Source organism: Cavia porcellus, unplaced genomic scaffold (genome assembly GCF_034190915.1).
Source record: "Cavia porcellus strain 051 isolate PalLab524CR breed Dunkin Hartley unplaced genomic scaffold, mCavPor4.1 scaffold_31, whole genome shotgun sequence".
In the NCBI taxonomy this organism is placed as follows: Eukaryota; Metazoa; Chordata; class Mammalia; order Rodentia; family Caviidae; genus Cavia; species Cavia porcellus.
In genome coordinates this window covers 31,869,620-31,889,398 of record NW_026947514.1, presented here as the reverse complement: position 1 = coordinate 31,889,398, position 19,779 = coordinate 31,869,620, and the positions used below count along the sequence as shown (strand labels likewise).

General features: G+C 43.4%; 1 protein-coding gene across 1 annotated transcript; it reads right to left on the bottom strand.

The window, feature by feature from the left end:
• Positions 1-1,824: 1,824 nt before the first annotated feature.
• On the bottom strand, positions 1,825-14,738 carry Slc10a1 (solute carrier family 10 member 1). Its single transcript, XM_005008733.4, has 5 exons — positions 14,067-14,738; positions 7,894-8,104; positions 6,254-6,432; positions 4,413-4,609; positions 1,825-2,303 (listed from the first exon to the last, which is right to left on the bottom strand). The coding sequence occupies exons 1-5, from the start codon at positions 14,420-14,422 to the stop codon at positions 2,206-2,208; spliced, it is 1,041 nt and encodes a 346-aa protein (XP_005008790.2). The 5' UTR covers positions 14,423-14,738; the 3' UTR covers positions 1,825-2,205.
• Between the last annotated feature and the right edge of the window lie 5,041 nt (positions 14,739-19,779).

Genomic DNA, 19,779 nt, shown 5'->3' with positions numbered 1-19,779 from the left:
TGGGAGTGAGGCAAATACTTTGTGAGATCTGCTTAACATCAAAGTAACTTTTTAAGTGCTTACCTGTTATGTTAACTGAGTCTTTAAAACTGTAATAACCATCATATTACAGAAGGGAGTCTCAAGTCTGGTTTTAGGGACCACAGAATTGAATAGTACTATTTTCTGCTCTAGCTTTTCAGGAAGATGGAATCAGAAAAAATTAGCTTTTGGCTTCTTGGGGGTCAGAGAAAGAGAATCTTTTTTTTTGTGGGGAGTAGGTTATGTTAGATGTTCTTATATGAAGGCCCTTTTCCTACAAACCTAGAACTTGGGCCATGAAAAAATTTAGATCCTTTTAATAGACTGAATTTAAGAGTTTGTGATATACGTGGTTTATTTTCTTGAGGGAACTTGGTTTATTAAATGTAATAGAGTTTTCATTTACAGTCTTGCAGTTCTTATTCCTGTACTTACCAAACTCTAGGTGTATTCAGGGCAGTATATAATTTGAACTTTATAGTTCTTTTTTTTCTTCTTCTGCCTTTACCCTTAAATTAGTGATCACAGGCTTACTACTTTTTATAAGTGTTTTATAGGTGTTTGTGAGGGAGTAAAGTTTTCTTTGAAAAAACTGATAGAAGTAATAATTCCAAAATGGTAATCAGTTTGAATTAAGCTCATTACTAAGACCCAGGGCTTGAGAAGTCATGAACAGTGTGGATGTGATATTAAGGAGAATTTTAGGATCAGTCTCTAGGACATGATGAAGTCTTTATGTTTATATTCCCTTCATCTAGTTCTATTAAGGACAGTTTGATACCTCTCAAGTCCATCTTGTAACCTTTATCTAAAGCTAAATAGACTTGTTACAGACTCCTATATTACCTTGTAGGTAACCAAGTCTAGCTAATGTCTTTTGGATATTAAAGAAGAGAATTTGAACAGATAATCCTCCTAGCCCTATTAGTGACCCCACTGGTGATAGTTCTGGGTTGTTTTCTTTTTTTGATATTTTGAGTGTTTTACTGTGTAATTAAGGCTGGCCTTGAACTCACTGTATAGCTCAGACTTGCTTTGGGTGATCTTCCTGCTTCAGCACTGTGCTGGGATCGCAGGTGTGTTTTGTCCAGCTCATTGATGATTCTTGACCTAGTGTTGGAGTACTTGTTATTCCTATATACTTCTAAGACTGGCGCTCTAGTGAAATTGATTTGTGGTTTCAGTTGTACCTGATAATCCTTATAGGAAATTCACAAGTATCTGGGCATAGTCAGCAGTATGCAAGTGTTACTATTAGTGAGTTATTCTTTCTGTGTTTATCTGTGAGTGGTGTGTAAAATGTTTCACAGAAAGTGAAATTTGGGGGTTCTATTTGAGTTGTGAAACTACTTTTTTTTTTTTGTCTTTTTTCATTTTTACCGGTACCGGGGGTCGCACTCACAACTGCCTGCTTGCAAGACAGGTGCTTATGCTTCTGAGCTAAATCCCCAGCCCCTATGAAACTACTCTTTGTTAATAGTTTGGGACTGAGTTTTTGGGTATATGCTACATATGATGATATGATTAATGAAATTGTTGATGTGTGTTTCCTTGGCCTTATTTCCTGTCTGTGTTTCTGGTACTCAAAAATCTTTTAATAGAGCTGCGAGTAGCTGTTTTGATTCTTGTTTACTTGCCTGTGCATTTTGTTTTTGCTTTTGTATATTTGGTGTTGACTTGGGTTCTCAGGAACTTCAGATGATGTCAGTGGGATAGAACAGGATCTGGGCTATTTAGATTGGAATATCTGTAGTCTGTTAATTTTTCTTTTGGTTTATAAAACTTTGAAGTGGCATTTAGATATTTGATTAATAGATGGAGTACCCATTTATTGATTAGTTCAGAAATCAAGTGACTTCTTTTAAATAAGCTTTACATGGCATTTTTCTAGAGATCCAGGGGCAAAAGATGGAAGATACAGTTTTTGTCTCCTTGGGTTTATTAGTTGTTGAGCTAGGCTCTTATTTTTTAAACAAGTACCAAATCTTGAACTGGGGTTTCCTGCATAGATACTGCTGTCGAGACCCAAACTTGACAATTCTGCTGTGCTGTAAATAAAGGTTTTCTGGAAGTGTCAGAGAAAGAGTCAGGAACCGTTGTTCCTTTCTTTTTTGGTGCTCTGTTGTTTACATGTTGGTTTATTGACTTGCCATGAGACGGGAATCTAGGCCATCAAGAAAAGGGCTAGGTTTTGTGTTGCTCTTCTTTGTGGATGCCATTTTCCAGAGCTCTTGGAATTGATTCTTCAGTTGCAGCAACTTTGTAGATCATTTTGTTTTTGTCTGTAAAGGTAAAAAGGCTTAATGGTTGGAGAGAAAAGAGCAGTACATAATTCACTTTTATATAGGAACTCCAGACTCTTCATAGGGCATGCTTTGTATTTAACATTTTTTTCACTCCTCCTGCCATGATTCTGGAGGAAGATGTGCTTTCCCTTTAGTTTTTCTAATGGTAGCACTAACAACAGAATGCCCAGTAAATTGAAATACCAAGTTTTCACCACTCCACCTACAACTTCCTTGTAGGTATAACAATAAAGAATGAGGGGGATAAGTTTATATAAGTGAGGGTGACTTGCTTTCTCTACATAGGGACTGGGCAAGGAGGAAAGAACTTTAGGGAAATCTGACCAGGAGAGTTTCCAGACTCCCAGCACACACTGGGCTACTGCTTTTCCTGCCTGGGTAGAGAAGGGGAACCTCCCATCCCTGTGAGAGGGTACAGAAGGTAAGATGAGTAAGGAAACTTTTGTGACAACCTGCTTACTCTTACTCTAGAAGTGGTGCCTGAGCTCCAGAGAGATAAATCTGAGGGGTTTTTTTTGGTACTGGAAATCGAACTCGACCTCATGCTTGCCATGAAGGCGCTTGTGCCGCCAAGCTACATCCCCAGTCCCAGACATCAGTTTTGGTTTTTTTTTTTTTTTTTTTGATACTGGGGTACCAGGGATTGAACTCATGATGTTTCTCTTGCAAAGGAGGTGGTTGTGCTGCTGAGCTAAATCCCCAGCCCCTTAAAGAGTTTTGCCACTGAGGTCTTGGCAGAGCAGACGGTTAATGAAATTCTTCATAGGTTTTAAGTCTGTGAAGTGTTGGTGCTTGAAGAGCATTTTAGATCTTTCTGAACTAAAACTTTAAACCTGGAACCTGTCTTATCTAGACTACATGTGTGTGTGTGTGTGTGTGTGTGTTTTAAACTGAGGGAGAATCGTGTTTGGCAACAAATGTTTTGTTCTGAGATGGTTTAGGCTTAGGTTCTTTTCCGTAAATGACATTGTATTTTCTGAACCAACGCTTATAAAATGGTTCTAGAGTTCAGTCAGCCTTTTGTTTCATTTTCCCTGCTTGATTATACAATAGTATGTCTTAAGTTAATTGCAGAGGAGGAGAAAGTCTGCATTTGTTTAACATGGTAATAATGACTTTGACCTGGAAAAGTTGTATGTTTCTGTAGAGTGTAAGTCACAATTAGGAGGCTGAGCAAGCTTAAAGAGGCCTAAAAGTCATGAAGAATTGGAGGAATTGTGTAAGTGGTTAGGAAAAATCGTCTGCTGGTTGAGTTATACTTTAGAAATATTAAAAAAGCAAGGTTGGACATGTGTGCCAGTGAGTGGCACATGCCTACAACCTCAGCTTTGGGGAGGCTGAGGCGTGCAGATCACAAGTTCAAGCTCAACCTGGGCAATTTAGTGAGACTGTCTCCCTCCAAAAAACAAACCCTGGCAATGTAATCCAGTGCTCCCTGGATTCAGTTTCTGTTACAGAAAACCAAACTTGGAATTACAGTGCACTTCGAAGGGGGAATATTCTAGGTTTTCTTGAGGTTTGATTATATCAGAGGAAATTTACATTAAGAAAATGGTGCTACATTAGTAATAAAATAGAAATCAAGCTTATGGTAGTTACTGTTAAAAAGTATGCATTTGAATTGTTGTATAACTAGAGTTAAATTCTTTCTGGATTCTAGATTATATAGGACTGCATTGCTTTCGTAGGTTCTTCCTGGGTGTCATTGATACCAGAACTTAAACCTCATTGCAGGGCAGGAAAGTCTGCTCCTACAGAAAGATGCTTCCTGAGTTCTGTCACACCAGTAGTGTAGAACTGTCTGTGCCTGAACAGTTTTTCCCTGTTTCTTCATAGATTGAAATAGTCTCCCCACCAGCCCAGATCCCCTGAATTCGCTGAAAGAAACTTATAGTTCGATTCACCCCCACCCCTGCCCCACCCGCTAGAATCAGAAGTGGAGGGTAGTTAGTGGAATTAGCATTGGCTCTTTGTTCTTCCCTCCTTTTTCCCATCTGTAAAGTCCTGCTAGAAACTGGCTTGTTGGCAAACTCAGGTCCATTATGGATTCAGAATTTAAAGGAGAAGGATGCAGTTATTACTTACCTTTGGGTGGACTGATTTTCTCATAGCACCGAAAGATGATGACGAAGAAAAATCCTTCTGCAAGTTGGAAAATCAGGTAGAGGAGAGGAAAGAAAAAAAGTGGCCCAATGACTTCAGGCCTGAAGGTCACGTTGAGGATGGTAGCACAGAGCTGAACATTTTGAATTCCAGTCTCCATGCTGACAGTGCGTCTGCACCTGTGTAGGTTCAAATACTCAGTGTACTCAAAGAATGACCTGAGAAAGTTACTCTACTTCACTTTCCCCCTTCCCAGATACTTTAGGACCCACTGAAACCCAGCATGTACAGATGGAAGGGACCAGACTGTGGAGAGCATATGGATTTAAGAAACAGTGTTAATTGAACCGTCATGTTATACTGATCCAGCCCTGTTGAAGATGGTGGCTGTAATGGTCAGGAAGTTTGAGGTTTTGAGTAGTTTGTTTGACTTCATAGACTTGCCAGATTGAAATTTGGAGAAAATGTCTGGCTGGTAAGGACTGAAAGGTAGATATGAACTGGTATCATCAATTGGCCCGTAGCATTGGGCCCATAAAACAGGTGATTTTTAATAAGATAGAAGAAGATATTTGAAATGCCCAGGACATCCTGTTTCTAAGTTTCTGGCTTAGACATAACTCAGACTTCTGACAGAAGCCAAAATTTGATTCAGCTCCATTGTCTTTGAAAGATGTTCAGCTCCATTGTCTTTGAAAGATGTTTTTAGAATTTATTTATGAATAGTAAGAGTAAGGTAGTTACATTTAGTGAATACACATTTAGTTAATAGAATTCCAAATGTGCTAAATAATTGTCTTACTGAAAATATCTTATAGCACATACATTGTAAAAGAGAAGTATAGTGTTGATACTTTGTAATAGGGCTATTTATCATGATCTTCAATATCCTGTACTAGTGAAAAATGACACTTGTGGTCATAGCTTTTACCTTTTAAGTGTTATATCTATAGTAATTTGTTCTTCATTACATCAATGTGGCTTTGCCTGGACGTGCACATGCCTGTAATCCCTGAACTTGGGAGCTTAAGCTGGAGAATCTCTATGAGTTTGAGGCTAGCCTGGGCTACATAGTGAGACCTTACCTCAAAACAAAAAACATAGCTTTAAAGGTGAGTATTTTGTAAATTGTATTTTGAAAATACATATTTATTAGGTACCTTTGGGGGTAAGCATTTGCTAGGGCTGATAAGTAGGAAAGTTCCTGTATTAGACAGTATAGATTATGTACATGCTGTGCCCTCAAATGGTTTCTTTTTTTTTTAAAGGAAAAAGAGAAAAAAAGCAGAACAAAACAAAACAGTGTAAGGGTACAAGTAATTCAGAACTACCAAAAAAAAAAAAAAAAAAAACAGCTATCACCAGTTAATAGATTACACGCTTTCATCTTAGGCTCAAATGATTTCTATTATATAGTAACTTCAGTTAAGTTGGACTATAGCTGTGTGTTTCAAGTTGGAGAGCCACTTAGAGCTGTTACCAACGGCTTCCTTGTCAGGACTGAAGGCTAGGCAGAAGAGGAAAAGTGGGAAAGGAAGAGAGGAGAATTTGCAGTTGCATGAAACTACCTCAGTGCTTTGAACTGCAGAGAATTGGGTAAGAGATGGAGTCTAGACTCTTGGGGGGGGTGGGCTTTTGTCAGCCTCTTGGCTGTTTTTAACTCTTAACTCATAACACATTAGTTCCTTCTTCATTTGGTGCCTTTGAGCATATTGTTAGGAAAATGTTATGCCCAGATTTCAGGATTCTAACTTCTGTCTTTTCCCTGAAAGATGACAGTGAGTTTGAGGCTATGTGACAATGGGATCTAAACTAATACTTACTGTGCATTGAGGCAGAAGAGAGCAGAGAGAAGGTAACCAAACACAAAGCCCATGAGAGGCATCAGGGAGGAGGTGGCCAGCAAGTGCGGTGTCATGACAAACATGATGCTCTTGCCCACAGTGATGAAACTGAGAACTAAGATGGCCACACTGAGAAGGCCAACAATGATCATTCCTCCCTGGATATGACAAAAAAAAAAAAAAAAAAAAAAGCAATTAGGGTGATAGGAGAACAGGGTGCGATCAGGAAGTGGAAGATGTTTTTTTGGACCTGGGTCCTTCATACTAAGCCATATCATACTGAGCCATATCGTACTGTCCCCAGCCTTTCTGTGTTGAGTGTCCTAAGTTGTTCAGGCTGAGCTTAAATATGCGATCCTCCTGGCTCCTGAATATTGAGATTTCAGGCATGTGCATACATGCCCAGATATAAAACATTTAGAACATTAGTACATAAGTGCAAGGGACTGAAAATTTTTTTATCTTTTTAAAAACAAATTTCTTAGGACAGAAAGGACTAACACTTGAGAAACCAAGTACAACTGTTTTGACACATCACTGAATAATACATTATCAGCGAAGTGCTCTGCTTCTGGGGCATAAGTTTCAGGCCTCCTACAATGTTGAAACAATGAATTAAAAGTTTCAGAGTCAGGCTGGGCATATCTCCCACTGGTGCAGAGCTTGCCTACTTGTATTAGGTCTTTGGTTTAATAGTAATACTGAATGTTGGGCATATGTATACTCTTCAGATGTCATCCTTCTTGCCAAGTTTGTCCTTGATCCTCTGTAAACTATTCAACCTTTTCTCCACACTTAACTAAGTCCTACTTGTCATGGACTGGCTCAAGCCCATCCCTTCCAAGGAATCACTTTGGCCACGTCAGTCCTCAGTAATTTTTTTTTTTTTTTTTTTTGAGACAGTGTCTTGTCTGTAGTTCAGGCTGCCCCTGAACTCTGTAGCCCAGGCTGCCCTAAATCGCAGTAACCTTCCTGACTCAGCCTCCTGAGTACTGGGGTTACAGATGTGTGCCAGCACACCCAGCTGTCCTTAGTAATCTTCCCTTACATTCTGCCAATGCCTATTTGTACACAGTTACTGGGTCTTCTGTATTGCTTCACTTTCTGCGGACTGAATGATCACAGTACATGGTATAACTAGATCTAGTAGGAGCGTAATTACAACTTCGTTAAAGTGTTACGCCTTGCATTATGTGTAGTGTTTTTACTTTTTATCTTCCCAAACCTTAAAACTGTTCTCCTATACTTAACCATGAAGAAGTGAGTACACCAGGAATGGGCTTCTTTATTTAAATATATGAGGAAACATGTACATACCACAAAAACCACTGTAGTTTGGATGTGTCTGCAAAGCTCTGTGGGAGTTGGTCTCCAGGGTGGCATTACTGGGAGGTACAGTGCATCTTTAGGAGATGGAGCCAGATGTGGAAGGTCGATTGTGAGAACCACCACCACAACCACTTGATTTAGCATGTGCTTCTACTCTGATGTACCAGTCACTGTGGCTCAACCAGGGGGTGCCCAGCCAACGTGAGCCTCTCTTCATAAGCAGCCTTGATAAGCAATGCTGTAGCTCCCTGCCTTCGATGCTTTCAAAGGTAGGATCCCCATCATCTTACCTTTTTGATATAGGGTACGTATTGTGGCCGTTTGGATTTTAGGAAGATTCCTATGGTGCAAGGAATGAGAATCATGACCAGTGATAGCATGATGCCTCCATAGGGCACCTTGTCCTTCAGGTCCCCATCGTATATCCCTTTGGAGTAGATGAACAAGAGGAGAGGCATCATGCCCAGGGCACAGAAGGTGGAGCAGGTGGTCATCATGATGCTGAGGATACATGGGAAGAGGGGGAAGCAGCCCATTAATAGACTAGTATTGAATTCCTGCCATGTGCTGGGTGCTGTGATAAGTGCTTTCAAACACTGCTTCATATTAGGCACTATGTATGCTGTCTCATAAGAAAACAGGACTAGGAAAGTTGTGACTTGACCCAAATCGCATGAGTAATGTGACCAAGTCCCTGTGTTTTTCATTGAAGGAGCCATTCTGATCTCTGTAATAGAACTCTTTACTTTGAATGCCTGCCAAATGCACAACCAATTTTGAATAAAGTTAACCTATGTGGCCCCATCGCCTTGAATTAAGATCATTGAAATAGCACCTGCCACAGAGTTGCTAAATGTCTTAGATTGCAGGGAATAGCTGGCTGTAGTAGCTTTGCCCAGCTGAAAAGGTGAACTGTAGTGTGTTTTACCTTGTGGTTCACAGTGACTCTCTGGAAATAGATGACAGTGCACTTAGCAGAAGCTAAAAACCATAGCAGTTATCAGAGACCATGGTTAGCAACTGATGTAAGAAATATCTAAGTAATAGAACCAATAACTGACTGGTTGTAATGGTGGAGAAGTAGAGGAGGCAATAGTTATTCCGATTAAAAAGACATAATTTTATAGGTGCAGAACAGACCCAAATTTGGTATTCTTGTGTTAAAAATGTAACATTTTTAGCAATAATAGGAACTACAAATTGTGAAGAGGATCTCAAAGTCTATAGCAGACATTAAGCTGATGAAAAACTAGAAGGATTTCCTGTAAAAAGGAAAAGCAGTAGTACCTATTGCCACCTTTTGTACTGTATAGTCCATAGCTAGCCCAGCAAAATGAGAAATTGAAAAAGTATAGGTCCTAGCACTCTGGAAACTGAGACAGGAGGCAGGAGATGGGAAGTGGGAAGTAGTCAACAAAATATAGAAATGAGAAAAGTAGGTTTTTTGCCAATAATAGGATTGTCCAGAGAAGAAAATTTGCATTATAATTAGCAAGTAATGCACAAAGTTCTAAATATATTGCCAGTATAAAATAATTGCGGGCCAGGGATTTAGCTTGGCATAAGAACCTGCCTTGCCAGTGTGTGGTCATGAGTTTGATCGCTGGTACCAAAAAATCCCCCCCAAAACAATTGCAAATCAATAGGCTAGGAACTAATAGCAAAGATTCTTTTAAAAAAAGACCATTTATAATCAGAATATGAAATACATGTAAATCTATTTTATTTTTGCTTTGTCTTTTGAGACAGTACTGTGTTGCTTAGGTTGGCCTTAAACTTGTCCCAAGTGATCCTTCTCTCCCTCCCTGGTAGCTGGGACTATAGGCATGTATCACTGCCTGAGATACAGGGTCTTTACTGATGAAATTGAGACTTCATAGATGGGTATAAAAGGCCTAAGTAAAAGAAAAGCTATCCGATGTGGGTGGAAGACCCAAAATCCTGAAGATTTACTTTTGACAGTGTAAAGCAAATGTACTTAACATTTTACAATTCTTAAAAGTTTTTTTTTTTAACTGTATTTTATATTTTTAGAGATACTGTAGTTTCACAATATAGTTTGGACTGGCCTTTAACCTACTAGCCCAAGTGGAACTCAAAGTGATCATCCTGAGAAATCCATATATGTGACCAGGGATATAGCTTGGCAGCACAGTGCTTGGCAGTGATCAACCTGCCTCAGCCTTCTGAGTGCTGAGGTTTACAGGCATGCTCCACTACTCCCAGCTTAGATTTTTTTTTTTTAAATAGACTTAAAAACTTGATCCTAAAAGTGAAAGAGTAGAAGCTAAGAATAGTTAATATATTTTTCAAAAAGAATATGGTAGGAGGACTTTCAGAGTCATTGTAAGAAAATGTACTGCTTCAAGGGGAGCCACTCACATCAGAAAGAAAGATCCAGGCACAAACATACATAATTGATTTATGAGAGTGGTAGGATTACATATTACTGAAAAAACCAGATTCGTTCTAGAAATTTAAAAGATCACAACATACATAACAGTTCTATATTGAAGGAAAGTCTAAATGAAAAGCAAGAATTTAAAACTTTTCAAAAGAAATATGAGTATCTTCGTAACTGTTAAGATAGGGATCTTTTTTCTCTTTTTTTTTTTGTACCAGGGATCAAAGTCAGGACCTTGTGCTTGTCAGGCAGGCACTGTGCTGCCAAGCTATATCCCTGGTCACATATATGGATTTCTCAAACCCCAAACCATAAATGTTTGAGGAAACCGTTATCTGTACATTGTGACTACGTTAAAACACCAAAAGATACCACTATCAAAGGGCAAGAATAGGCTCTAAACTGATAGATTATTGCAATGTTTACAAGTAACAACTTCACAAATTAACAAGGAACTATTCCAAAACCCGGAAGTCAGTAACATTTTTAGAAGAGGATACTTAAATGGCCAAAAATCTTTAAAGGTACAGAGCTTCTTACTGAATGAAATTTAAAACCAAACTCCTCAGTTGGCAAAGATTAAACAGTCTTTTAAATACAAAGTCTTAAAATAGTTTTAAATACAAAGAGAAAAAACAGGGCTCTTCATCTGTGTACACCGCCAGGAATTGTGGGGTAGCTGCTTTGAAGACTTGCTGAAGGTATATGAATCCCACCACCCAGTAGTTCTGCATTTACCAAGCAAGCTGTCGCCTGAGCAAGGGGGCCTTACACAAAACTGCCTGTGGAAGTGGGAATGAAGGCACAAAGCTGTCAACACAACAGGAATACAAACTATACAGCAGTTTTATACTTATTTTTTCACGTGCCTTTGTCCAAAGCAAGTTGTCAAATGGTATGGATGGTTGGTATAAACTTTCAAAACAAAATACAGCTTCTTATGCCGGTAGTTTAAGAAAAAAATGCAGAACTCCAAATCCTAAGAAGTGTTCCCTTTGGGGTGTAGTAGGAAGAATGGGGTCAGGCAGGGACACACAGATTTGAGTAATAGCTATTGATCTCTGTAGGAGAACAGGTTGCAATTTGTATTTGTTCTGTTGTTCCACAGCAGAACAATCATGCTTGCTTTGGCTTGGTGTATTGGGAGCTGTGGAGTTTGCTCTGGGACTTGGTGTGCCCTGCTCCCTTGGGTTTATGGGAACCATGTTCCCAACCACACATATAGGTTTTTGGGGACTGGTCAGGGACATTATCCCCTATGATACCGTGACTGGTGTGACTCTTAGTTTTCTCTGAGAAACAAGGAATGGGACATGACTAGCATCAGACTCCCAAGATTAGGAGCATGGTGCCATGGTGGGCATGGCTGCCTCTTGGGGAAAAGGGCACATTTGGTTTTTTTATTTTGCTCTCTGACTTAAGTTCTAAGAGCACTGCATGGATACTGCTTTCATGCCCTATTCAAGAGATGGGTTTTGAGTGCTCATCAGTTGAGAGAACGGAGACTGAAGCTGAGGGAGTCACCGGCCACTACGGTGAAGTGGAATACCTGGGAACCTAATGGGCTTCCATCCTGTCTTGGTTTCAGTCTTCATGATGCAGAAACCTGGAGGAATCTTTGTGTTCAAGCCTCCTTTCTCCACAGCCACTGGCTGTGGTCACTCCTGTGGGCTGGTTGGGTGGGGAGTAAATAAACTTGGGTGGTCAGTTCCCACAGGCACCTTCTCCTCTGTTCCCAGCCTGCCAGGTCCACTAAGCTTGGAGGGTACTTGGCACCACTTACCCGGAGGGATGCCTCGAGGGACCCACCTGTTGGCCTCTGATGGCAGGCTGCCTCAACTCAGTGCAGCAGGAGGCAGAATAACCAAGGGGGAGAGCTGTGGGCTGCTCTAGACAAAACTTCCCCACAAATCTGAAGAAACATTTTGCAGGTTTCTGGACTTTTACTTCCTCACCTGTGAAAAGGAACCCAGTAGCTTCCTGATGCCCCCTGACTCAGACACAGAGGAGACGTCTCAGATGACCTTGGAGCCACACCTGGCTCTTAGGCTCATGTTTGATTTGCACAATTCAAATTTGAGTGTGATGCTTAAAAATTTAAAGATTTCTTGTAACAATGGAGATTCTGCCTTCTGGAAAGCAGGAAGCGGCGACAGCAGTGGGCCTGCTTCCATGGACTACCCATGTCTGCCCTCAGAAGGGCTTGCAGTTTTGAGGCTGACAGCCTGTCGGGCACCTTGTTTACACTGTCCCTGAAGATACCTGAGTCAAAGTACAGGTTCTGGCGCTGCCTAGACCTGAGCAAAGGGATTAGACTCTAAAACCCAGTTTCCCAGGGGGCTGAGGGTCACATGTAGGTTATCCAGGTAAAGTGGTTAACACAGGTTGTTACCACCATTGTCACTATTGTACACATGCCGAGTAGTCCCAGCTGAACTCAGATTGGAATTTGAAGTCTTGCCCCTCCCATGGGGAATGAGATATGGTTTAATGTGCTGGGGAGGCTGGTTTGCCCAAAAAAGAGGTTTTATGACTGATACATCTGTCCCAGCAGCGTGCTCTCCCGTGGGGTCTGGGAAGAGCTGACAGTCCCCAGGTTCCTGGACAGGAGGCTGAGCATGTTCTTGAGTCACTGAAAGGCTGGCCCACAGGGACCCTTGAACCATGGGAATGCCGCGCTGCTGGCACTGTGGGGACAGCTGTTGAAAACTCGCCCATTGTCGTCCACCAGCACACGAGCCTCCCTCCCTGAATCCCTGTTTCCAGCCTCCCCTCTACAGCAGACAGAACTGGGTGCAGTCTGCATTCTTTGGGATGCAGAGGTGCACGAGCCCTGTCCACAGGCCAAATCAAAGACAGCTGGCTTGCTCTGCATTGGGAAGTGCTTGGATAAGATGGAAGAATTTCCTCAAGGTCAGGGTGTTAAACACTGGAATCTATTTTGACCCTATTTCCCTCTCGACACTCTCAGGGAGGGCTGGGTCATGTGAGCAAAGCTCAGCACTTCTCAGATAGCAGGTCTCAGTCTTTATTTAAAAATTTGCCTAAGTGTTGTGAATTCTGGGTTATATATCCAGCACTGCAAACAGAAAAAAAAAAGTGACTCTGCATCATCCAGACATACTTCTTTGCTAGGTTAATTTTCTCGGTAAACTTAAGCCATGGCAAAGTTCTCCCAGACACAAGCAGATGGACTCTGGATTCACTGCTTTACCTGGGTTGAATAAGTCTCCACCAAGAACTGGCCCCGAGGGAACTGCCTGGAGACTGAGGCTCAGACAAAAGCATAGGCTTCTGTTAGTGAGTTCTCTTGAGGCCTAGCACAGGCTGCTGCTGCAGGTGTGAGTCCCCTTCTCCACCTCCCAGCAGGCATTTAAGGCTGTTTGGAGGGATAAGGGTTCCACCAGCCGCTGTTTCCAGGCTGTCCAGAGAACTCTGCTGGATTTGTGCTGGTTGCTGTGGACAGGACTGTCTGTTAATGGTCTTCCTACTGCTAAGCTAAGGTGGCCCCTTTGTTGAGAAGCACTCTGGGGGTTGAGCGAGCTTAAAGAGAAGATACCCAAGGGCTCAGATACTTTAGAGGAGCTTTTGGAATTCTTACATGTTGTGCGGGAATTAGGGTTAAGGTTAGGGAACTCATTTGGTTCCAGGTCATGTTGGTCCACCTGGTAGTGTTCGGGACCCATTGTACCCATTCTCCCATCTCCATCCTCAGAGATGACACCTCTCATTTTGGGGCTGTTTTTATCAAAGGGCTCTGGTTGAAATCTATGCTCCTTTAAGATAATGCTTAGAACCCTCCCCTTGAAATGTTCTGAGGGGACGAGTTTCTCTAGAAAGCCTCTGAATCAGCTTGGCTTGATGCTTAAACCAAAATGGACCGTAGCATCTGCCCCCTGCCCAGGCATAAGCTCTTGGTACTAAATGCCGGCAACCCCTGTGGTGGCATTGACCCACCTCTCACACACTGCTTCTGGTTTAAAGCCAGCTCTTCCCCCTCAATTGATGTCTTTATGGTGACTCTGTCCCAGACCGCTCCCTTCTCACCTCTAGTCCTACCTGAGGTTCATGTCCCCCTTCACGGCCAGACTGAAGATATTGGATAGGTTCCCTCCAGGTGAGCAGCCACAGATGAGGATGGCCAGTGCCTCAATGTTGGTCAGCGAGAAAACCTTGCCCAGCAAGAAGGCAGTGAGGGGCATGATGCCATACTGGGCCACCATGGCGATGGCCAGTCCCTTAGGCTTGCAGAGGTGAGCCTTGATTCTGCTGAACTCCATGGTGCAACCCAGCGAGAGCATGATGATGAGCAGCATGCACACCAGGATGACACTCAGTGCCAGGTCTGTGGGGCGCTTGCCAAAGCCCAGCGGCAGGGAGAAGTTGTAGGGGGCAGATACATTGTGGATCTCCATCCTGGAGACAATGAAGACCACCCTTGTTCTCCTGCAGTTTCCCCTCCTTGTCCAGTCCTTTCTCAATGCCTCCTGTAGTCACCTCTCAGCACAGGTTTCTGGACTACATGTAGCTCTGGACAAATAGAAGGATTATGCAATGAGTGAGCGTTTACTTTGGTTGTAGCTCCAAAAGAGAAGAGAGCCCGGAGCCTATCTGCCTGGCTTTTTCTACCTCTCCCCAACCTTTGTTGCCTCTTGGCTGCTACTCATGACTCCACAGCCACTCAGCTGCTTCTGGTAGCCAGAGCTTATGTCTCCCCTTTGCCCTCAGCCATGTGTCTCCCTGACACTTTGCCCTCAGCCATGTGCCTCCCTGACACTTTGCCCTCAGCCATGTGCCTCCCTGACACTTTGCCCTCAGCCATGTGCCTCCCTGACACTTTGCCCTAGGGACCAGCCCTTTCCCCTGCTGCTCCTGTTAGCTCAGCCCTGATGCCTCAGGGAAGGTGCCCACCCCATGCCCAATAGGTTAGTGTTCACCCCCTGACCCTATAGGCATGAAAGGAGCTGTTACCTCCTTTGGTTTCTAGAGGCAGATGGCATAGCCCACAGGGCTGTGGAGCAGGGTAGGGCAGATTACTATCTCCAGGAGAAGGTGCATCCATGGTCCTCCTGGGAGACAAGAATGCCACATCCTTCTTGTCTGTGCTGGGGAGACCCTTGTCTTATTCTAGACTTGCACTAAAGGAGTTCAGGGGAAATGTTGCTGGCTCCCTGCAGTGCTTCCCTTCAGGAGGAGGAAACCACTGCCATGGCAGATGGGCTCTTAGAAGCTTGGGGAAGGCTCTTTGCCCAAAGGTCAGCACTGAGGGAACCTTCCCTGAAACTGCCCTGTGCCTGAGAGGTCCCATTCTTTGGGAATTGGGCTGAAAAGGATGCAGGAATTTCTTCTGAATTTCCTGATTCCTACCTTTGCACCAGGCCTGTTTCTTAGGTGGGAGCCAGGCACATAGGTGTGCAAGAACAGAGAGAGGTCCCATGGAGGTCCTCATGGTGGTCCTCAGCCTTGTTCCTTCCGTCCTGGCTGCAGGGTGGGGCAGGGTCCATCAGAAACACAGCTGCCTCTTGGCTGGATTGGAATCCATGAAACCTCGATGGGGCCTGCCTGCTATTGTCAAAACAGATGGTTAGACTTCGGGGAAAAGGACTCTGCAGGGCAGAATGGGGACCAAGATGTGAGCCCCTGTGGGGTGGGAGTGTAACAGATTCTGGCCTGGTGGGAGTAATTGTTTGACACAGAGTTCTTCAACTATGGCCAGAGAAGCCTCTGGAGCACAGCTAGAGGTTGGATGACAGGATCCATACCTATTGCATCGTATCCATGAACAAGCCATGCCATGGGGCTGTGCAGTGCACAGCGCATACACTGTAGTGCTAGGTGAACTTGACCTTTCCCCTTGAGAGTCCCTGACACTAATGATTTCCTGACACTTGAGTTGGAAAGGCCTCAATGGAAAGACAGACTGAATGCTGGACACTAGATGCTGGTGCCTGATGTAAGGTACCTGAACTGAGCTCTCTGCAAGGTCAAGGAGGCCCAAAGGAGGCTGCCTTGTTCTCCTGGGGTTATAAGAACCACTACCCACTGAGCAGCTAGGGAACAATTACTGGGCACCAACTAAGCACTAGGCACTGTGGAAGGATAAAAACTAGAGTCCTGCTAGCTCCTGGCCTGGAGAGACTACCTACTGTCCATCCTGGAGACCAGGTACTCATAAAAACTTGGAGGGAGGGAAACCCACTTTAAAGCCAAAACAGGAGGGCCCCTTCTCAGTGATCTTTGCCACACCCGCTGCAGTAGGGTGGCAGGGATGGATAACTGGATCCATCTTTCTTGAGTACAGCCAGTCCCACCTGAACTGTCTGAAGAACAACATCGCTCAAAAGGAGAAAGCTCCTGTGTGCCTCTGGAAGACTTGAGATTTATCCTCAAAAAGTGAGACTACATGCAGCTACAGGAAGTGTGGACATCTGAGTGGCCTCACAGTTTTGGGCTCATAGTGAAGTTTCTTTCTCCTATCAAACAGGCAGCGCCATGACTACTAACTTTTTTCTCAATTTTCTGACGTTTTTCTGTCCTTCATCCCAGCCAGTGAGCCACAGCACCCGAAGGTGGCTGGAGTGCAGCTAGCCTCCGCAGGCGGGGCCTGCAGCCCCTCCAGCTCGAAGAAGCTGTAGAAGACAAAAGACCTCCACTCCCTCAGCACCCCATAATGGATGACGGGGAGAATGAGGCAGGAGATTAGGTGTGGCAAAGCTGGCCAGGGAAGTAGGCCTGACCTACATGCGCAGAACAGTTCCCAAAGCCCTGCGCATGGACTTCTGCGAACTTGAGCAGGTTTTCAACAGAATGGGCTAGGTCTGACCCAAGCTGGGGTGTGGGACCCTAGCACCGCCTCTCAGGACCCGTATGTAGAAGTCCTCATGGGTTCCCTTGAAATTTGGATGACACGGAGGATACGTCAATGCCATGAAAAGCTCGCAACTGTGGCTTTCCTCAGGACAGCGCACACTGTGTCTTCCAGGATGTACTTTTATCTTGCTGCTTCCTCTTTTATTTGGCTCAAGTTTGCTCTTCCAGAGCCAGTTTCTCCCTCACCCTTCAGTTTTAATTTTTCAAATAAACTTTGTCACTGCTAAAAACAACAATAACAGCCAGAAAACAAACAACTGTACAATCCATATTTTTGCCCTCAGAACCTTGTGGTCCACATGAGATCATGTGTGCTGTGGAGACAGTACACACGCAGGACCGAAGCATGTGAGGGTGGGGGCCATACAGAGCCGCCATATACAGTTGTGCAAGCTGTGCACTGCCCCATGTAAGGAAGATCATTTACACAGATACCCTGCGCAACCATACATGGGCCTTTGAGACCAAAGAAAGACAAATTTTACATATCTTTCTGATGCCCAAAGGGGTGCATGGTTAAAGATCAGAGCTTTTGAGGTGTCTACTGGTGATATTGTTCATATAAAAACTTGGTGTCCAGCAGCGGTTCCTCATTACCCCCCCCTCAGCAGCCTGAAGTTCTCTTACCTCCTCCCAAGAGCCTTCTCTTTGGCAAAACACGCCTATTGGCCACCGCACCTCTCTTTCTTCTTCCTCTTTGTCCAACCGTTCTCAGCAATGTGCTTTCTCGGAGAATGGAAAAATGTCTTCTAAGAAGCTGACACCTCATCTTTACCTTGGTACCCCCTCTGATTGCATAAAATTTGAGGGGCAGTGGGATCTTTTATATTAATATTCACTATGTGACAGACACCGATTTAAGTAACATTTCTCACTTCAACCACAAGGTAGGTACTGTTACTTATCCTTATTTTACAGATTAGGAAGCCTGAGAGAGGTTAACCGATCTGCCCAGTTCACACAGCCAATAAAGGTGGAATTGGCACCCCGTCCTAGCTGCTGTGTCCTGCTAACTAGCTGTGTCCTCTGTTTTGCCTTATCCCATTCCTCAGTCGCTTTGCTTCGTGAGACCAAAGTGCGACAGGAAAAGCCCCTGTGCACACAGATCTGATCTGAACTGGCCTGGCCTGGTTCTTTTGAGCAAAACAACTAGAGGCCACTCGGTGAGTATATCGGTGGTTGAGTGAAGTTACTGAACAGGCACTCGGGCTTCCACCCCTGGTGGAACTGAACCCTCACTCATCTTCTGTGGCCCCTGAGCCCAAAATTCTATCTGTGGAAAAGTATCCTAGGCATGTATTTGTTCACACACACGCGTACACACACACGATGTCGCACTGCTTTATAATAGTGAAACAGTGGAAAAAATCTGTAAATAGGTGATAGCCTATTAAAAAATGGTAGCCATTCTAAAATGTGTGGTAATGATGTATGGTATGCAAATGGCTATAGGGCTTGGCATTTTCCTTTTTTTCCTTGAAATCATTCAAAAGCAACAAGAAAAATGGGGTGGAAACTTTACTGACAGTGTTTTTAGGTAAAACTAGGGGAGAGATATAATTTTAGGCTCCAGACTGTGTGCAAAGTCTGCCAAAGCATCTGCTGCCAGAAGCGGCCACCAAAGGAGGAGGAGAGGGATGAGCTGGGGGGGGTGGGCCTGGGTGGGACAGATGTGGGACAGCCCCAGGAACAGGTACACTCTCTCAAGTGTGAAAGTGCTGTTCCTCATTGGTAACAGATTACAGGAGCGGGGCGAGCTACCTGACCCCTGAAGCCAGTTAGGTCACATAGCCAGGACAGTGGGTGTGTCAGTGACTCGCTGATGTGTCATGGGCCGCTGCCAAACTTGGTGATTTATTTATTTATTTGGTACCGGGAATTCAACTCATGACCTTGCGTAAGCGCCACTGAGCTAGATCTCTGGTCTCAAACTTGGTGATTTAAAACCTTGGTTTATTGTGATCTTTCTCAAGCCTGGGACATGACAGGCTTCAGCCTGTACCCTTTTCTTGAGGTTAGGGTTGCTGTCAGATGGTGAGAAGCAGGTGTCGACTGAAACGGCTTCTCACACTTGTCAGGAGCCTGACTCCTCTGCCACGTCCACTCTTGTGAGTTTCTGCCAATTGTAGCCATCTGAGGGCAGTCAGACTTCTTTGTTTTATTTAATTTTATTTAATTTGCTTATTTATTTATTGAACCGGTAATCAAACTTAGGACCTTGCCAGGGAGGCGCTGTGCCACTGGGCTATATCCCCAACTCATGTAAATGAATTTTAAAAAGTGAATGTAGTAATCATTTCTCTGTAGGAAGACTACAAAGCAGAAATAAAGGAACGGGAAAAATGTTAAAATTCACCATTTTGTAACCCCTAAGGTACTAGATACATTAAGGTAAGCACTGTCAATAGATCCTAAAACCCTTGGGTAAAAGTTGATAACTAGAATGTTCTGATGGTGATAAAGACTCACTAGACAGGTTAATTAGTAATGATAGAGGGAAGATATGTACCTGGCATGAGAGCAACCTGATGTTTACTCTCTTTAACAGAGTGATCAGACTTGGATCACAATAACAAGAATCACAATAACAAGAATCACGTGTCTCTTGATGGAAATACATGGTGTTAGTGGAGCCAAATGTTTAATCTCCATTTAATCAAGTCTTTAGATTTAGCTGATAGTTTATTGGAAATGCTAGGAAAAAAAAAAACATCAAATACAAAGAAACAGTCAGGCCAATGAGGACATTTTATAAAATAACTGGAATGTACTCTTGAAAAAAGGGAAGTAAATGTGATAAAAGTTTGGGGTTAAAAGAGACTAAAGAGACATAACCAATGTAGCGTATAAATGGATACGGGATTGAAAAAATATCTAAAAAACATCTTGGGGGGTCATTTGG

Excerpts from the sequence above, each read along its gene's own strand:
- Slc10a1 (XM_005008733.4), bottom strand. The coding sequence starts at position 14,422 with ATGGAGATCCACAATGTATCTGCCCCCTACAACTTCTCCCTGCCGCTG. Across the intron at positions 4,610-6,253 it reads CTCTTCTGCCTCAATGCACA|GTGCAGACGCACTGTCAGCA; the intron begins GTAAGTATTAGT and ends GAACCTACACAG. Across the intron at positions 2,304-4,412 it reads GAAAATCAGTCCACCCAAAG|ACAAAAACAAAATGATCTAC; the intron begins GTAAGTAATAAC and ends TTACCTTTACAG.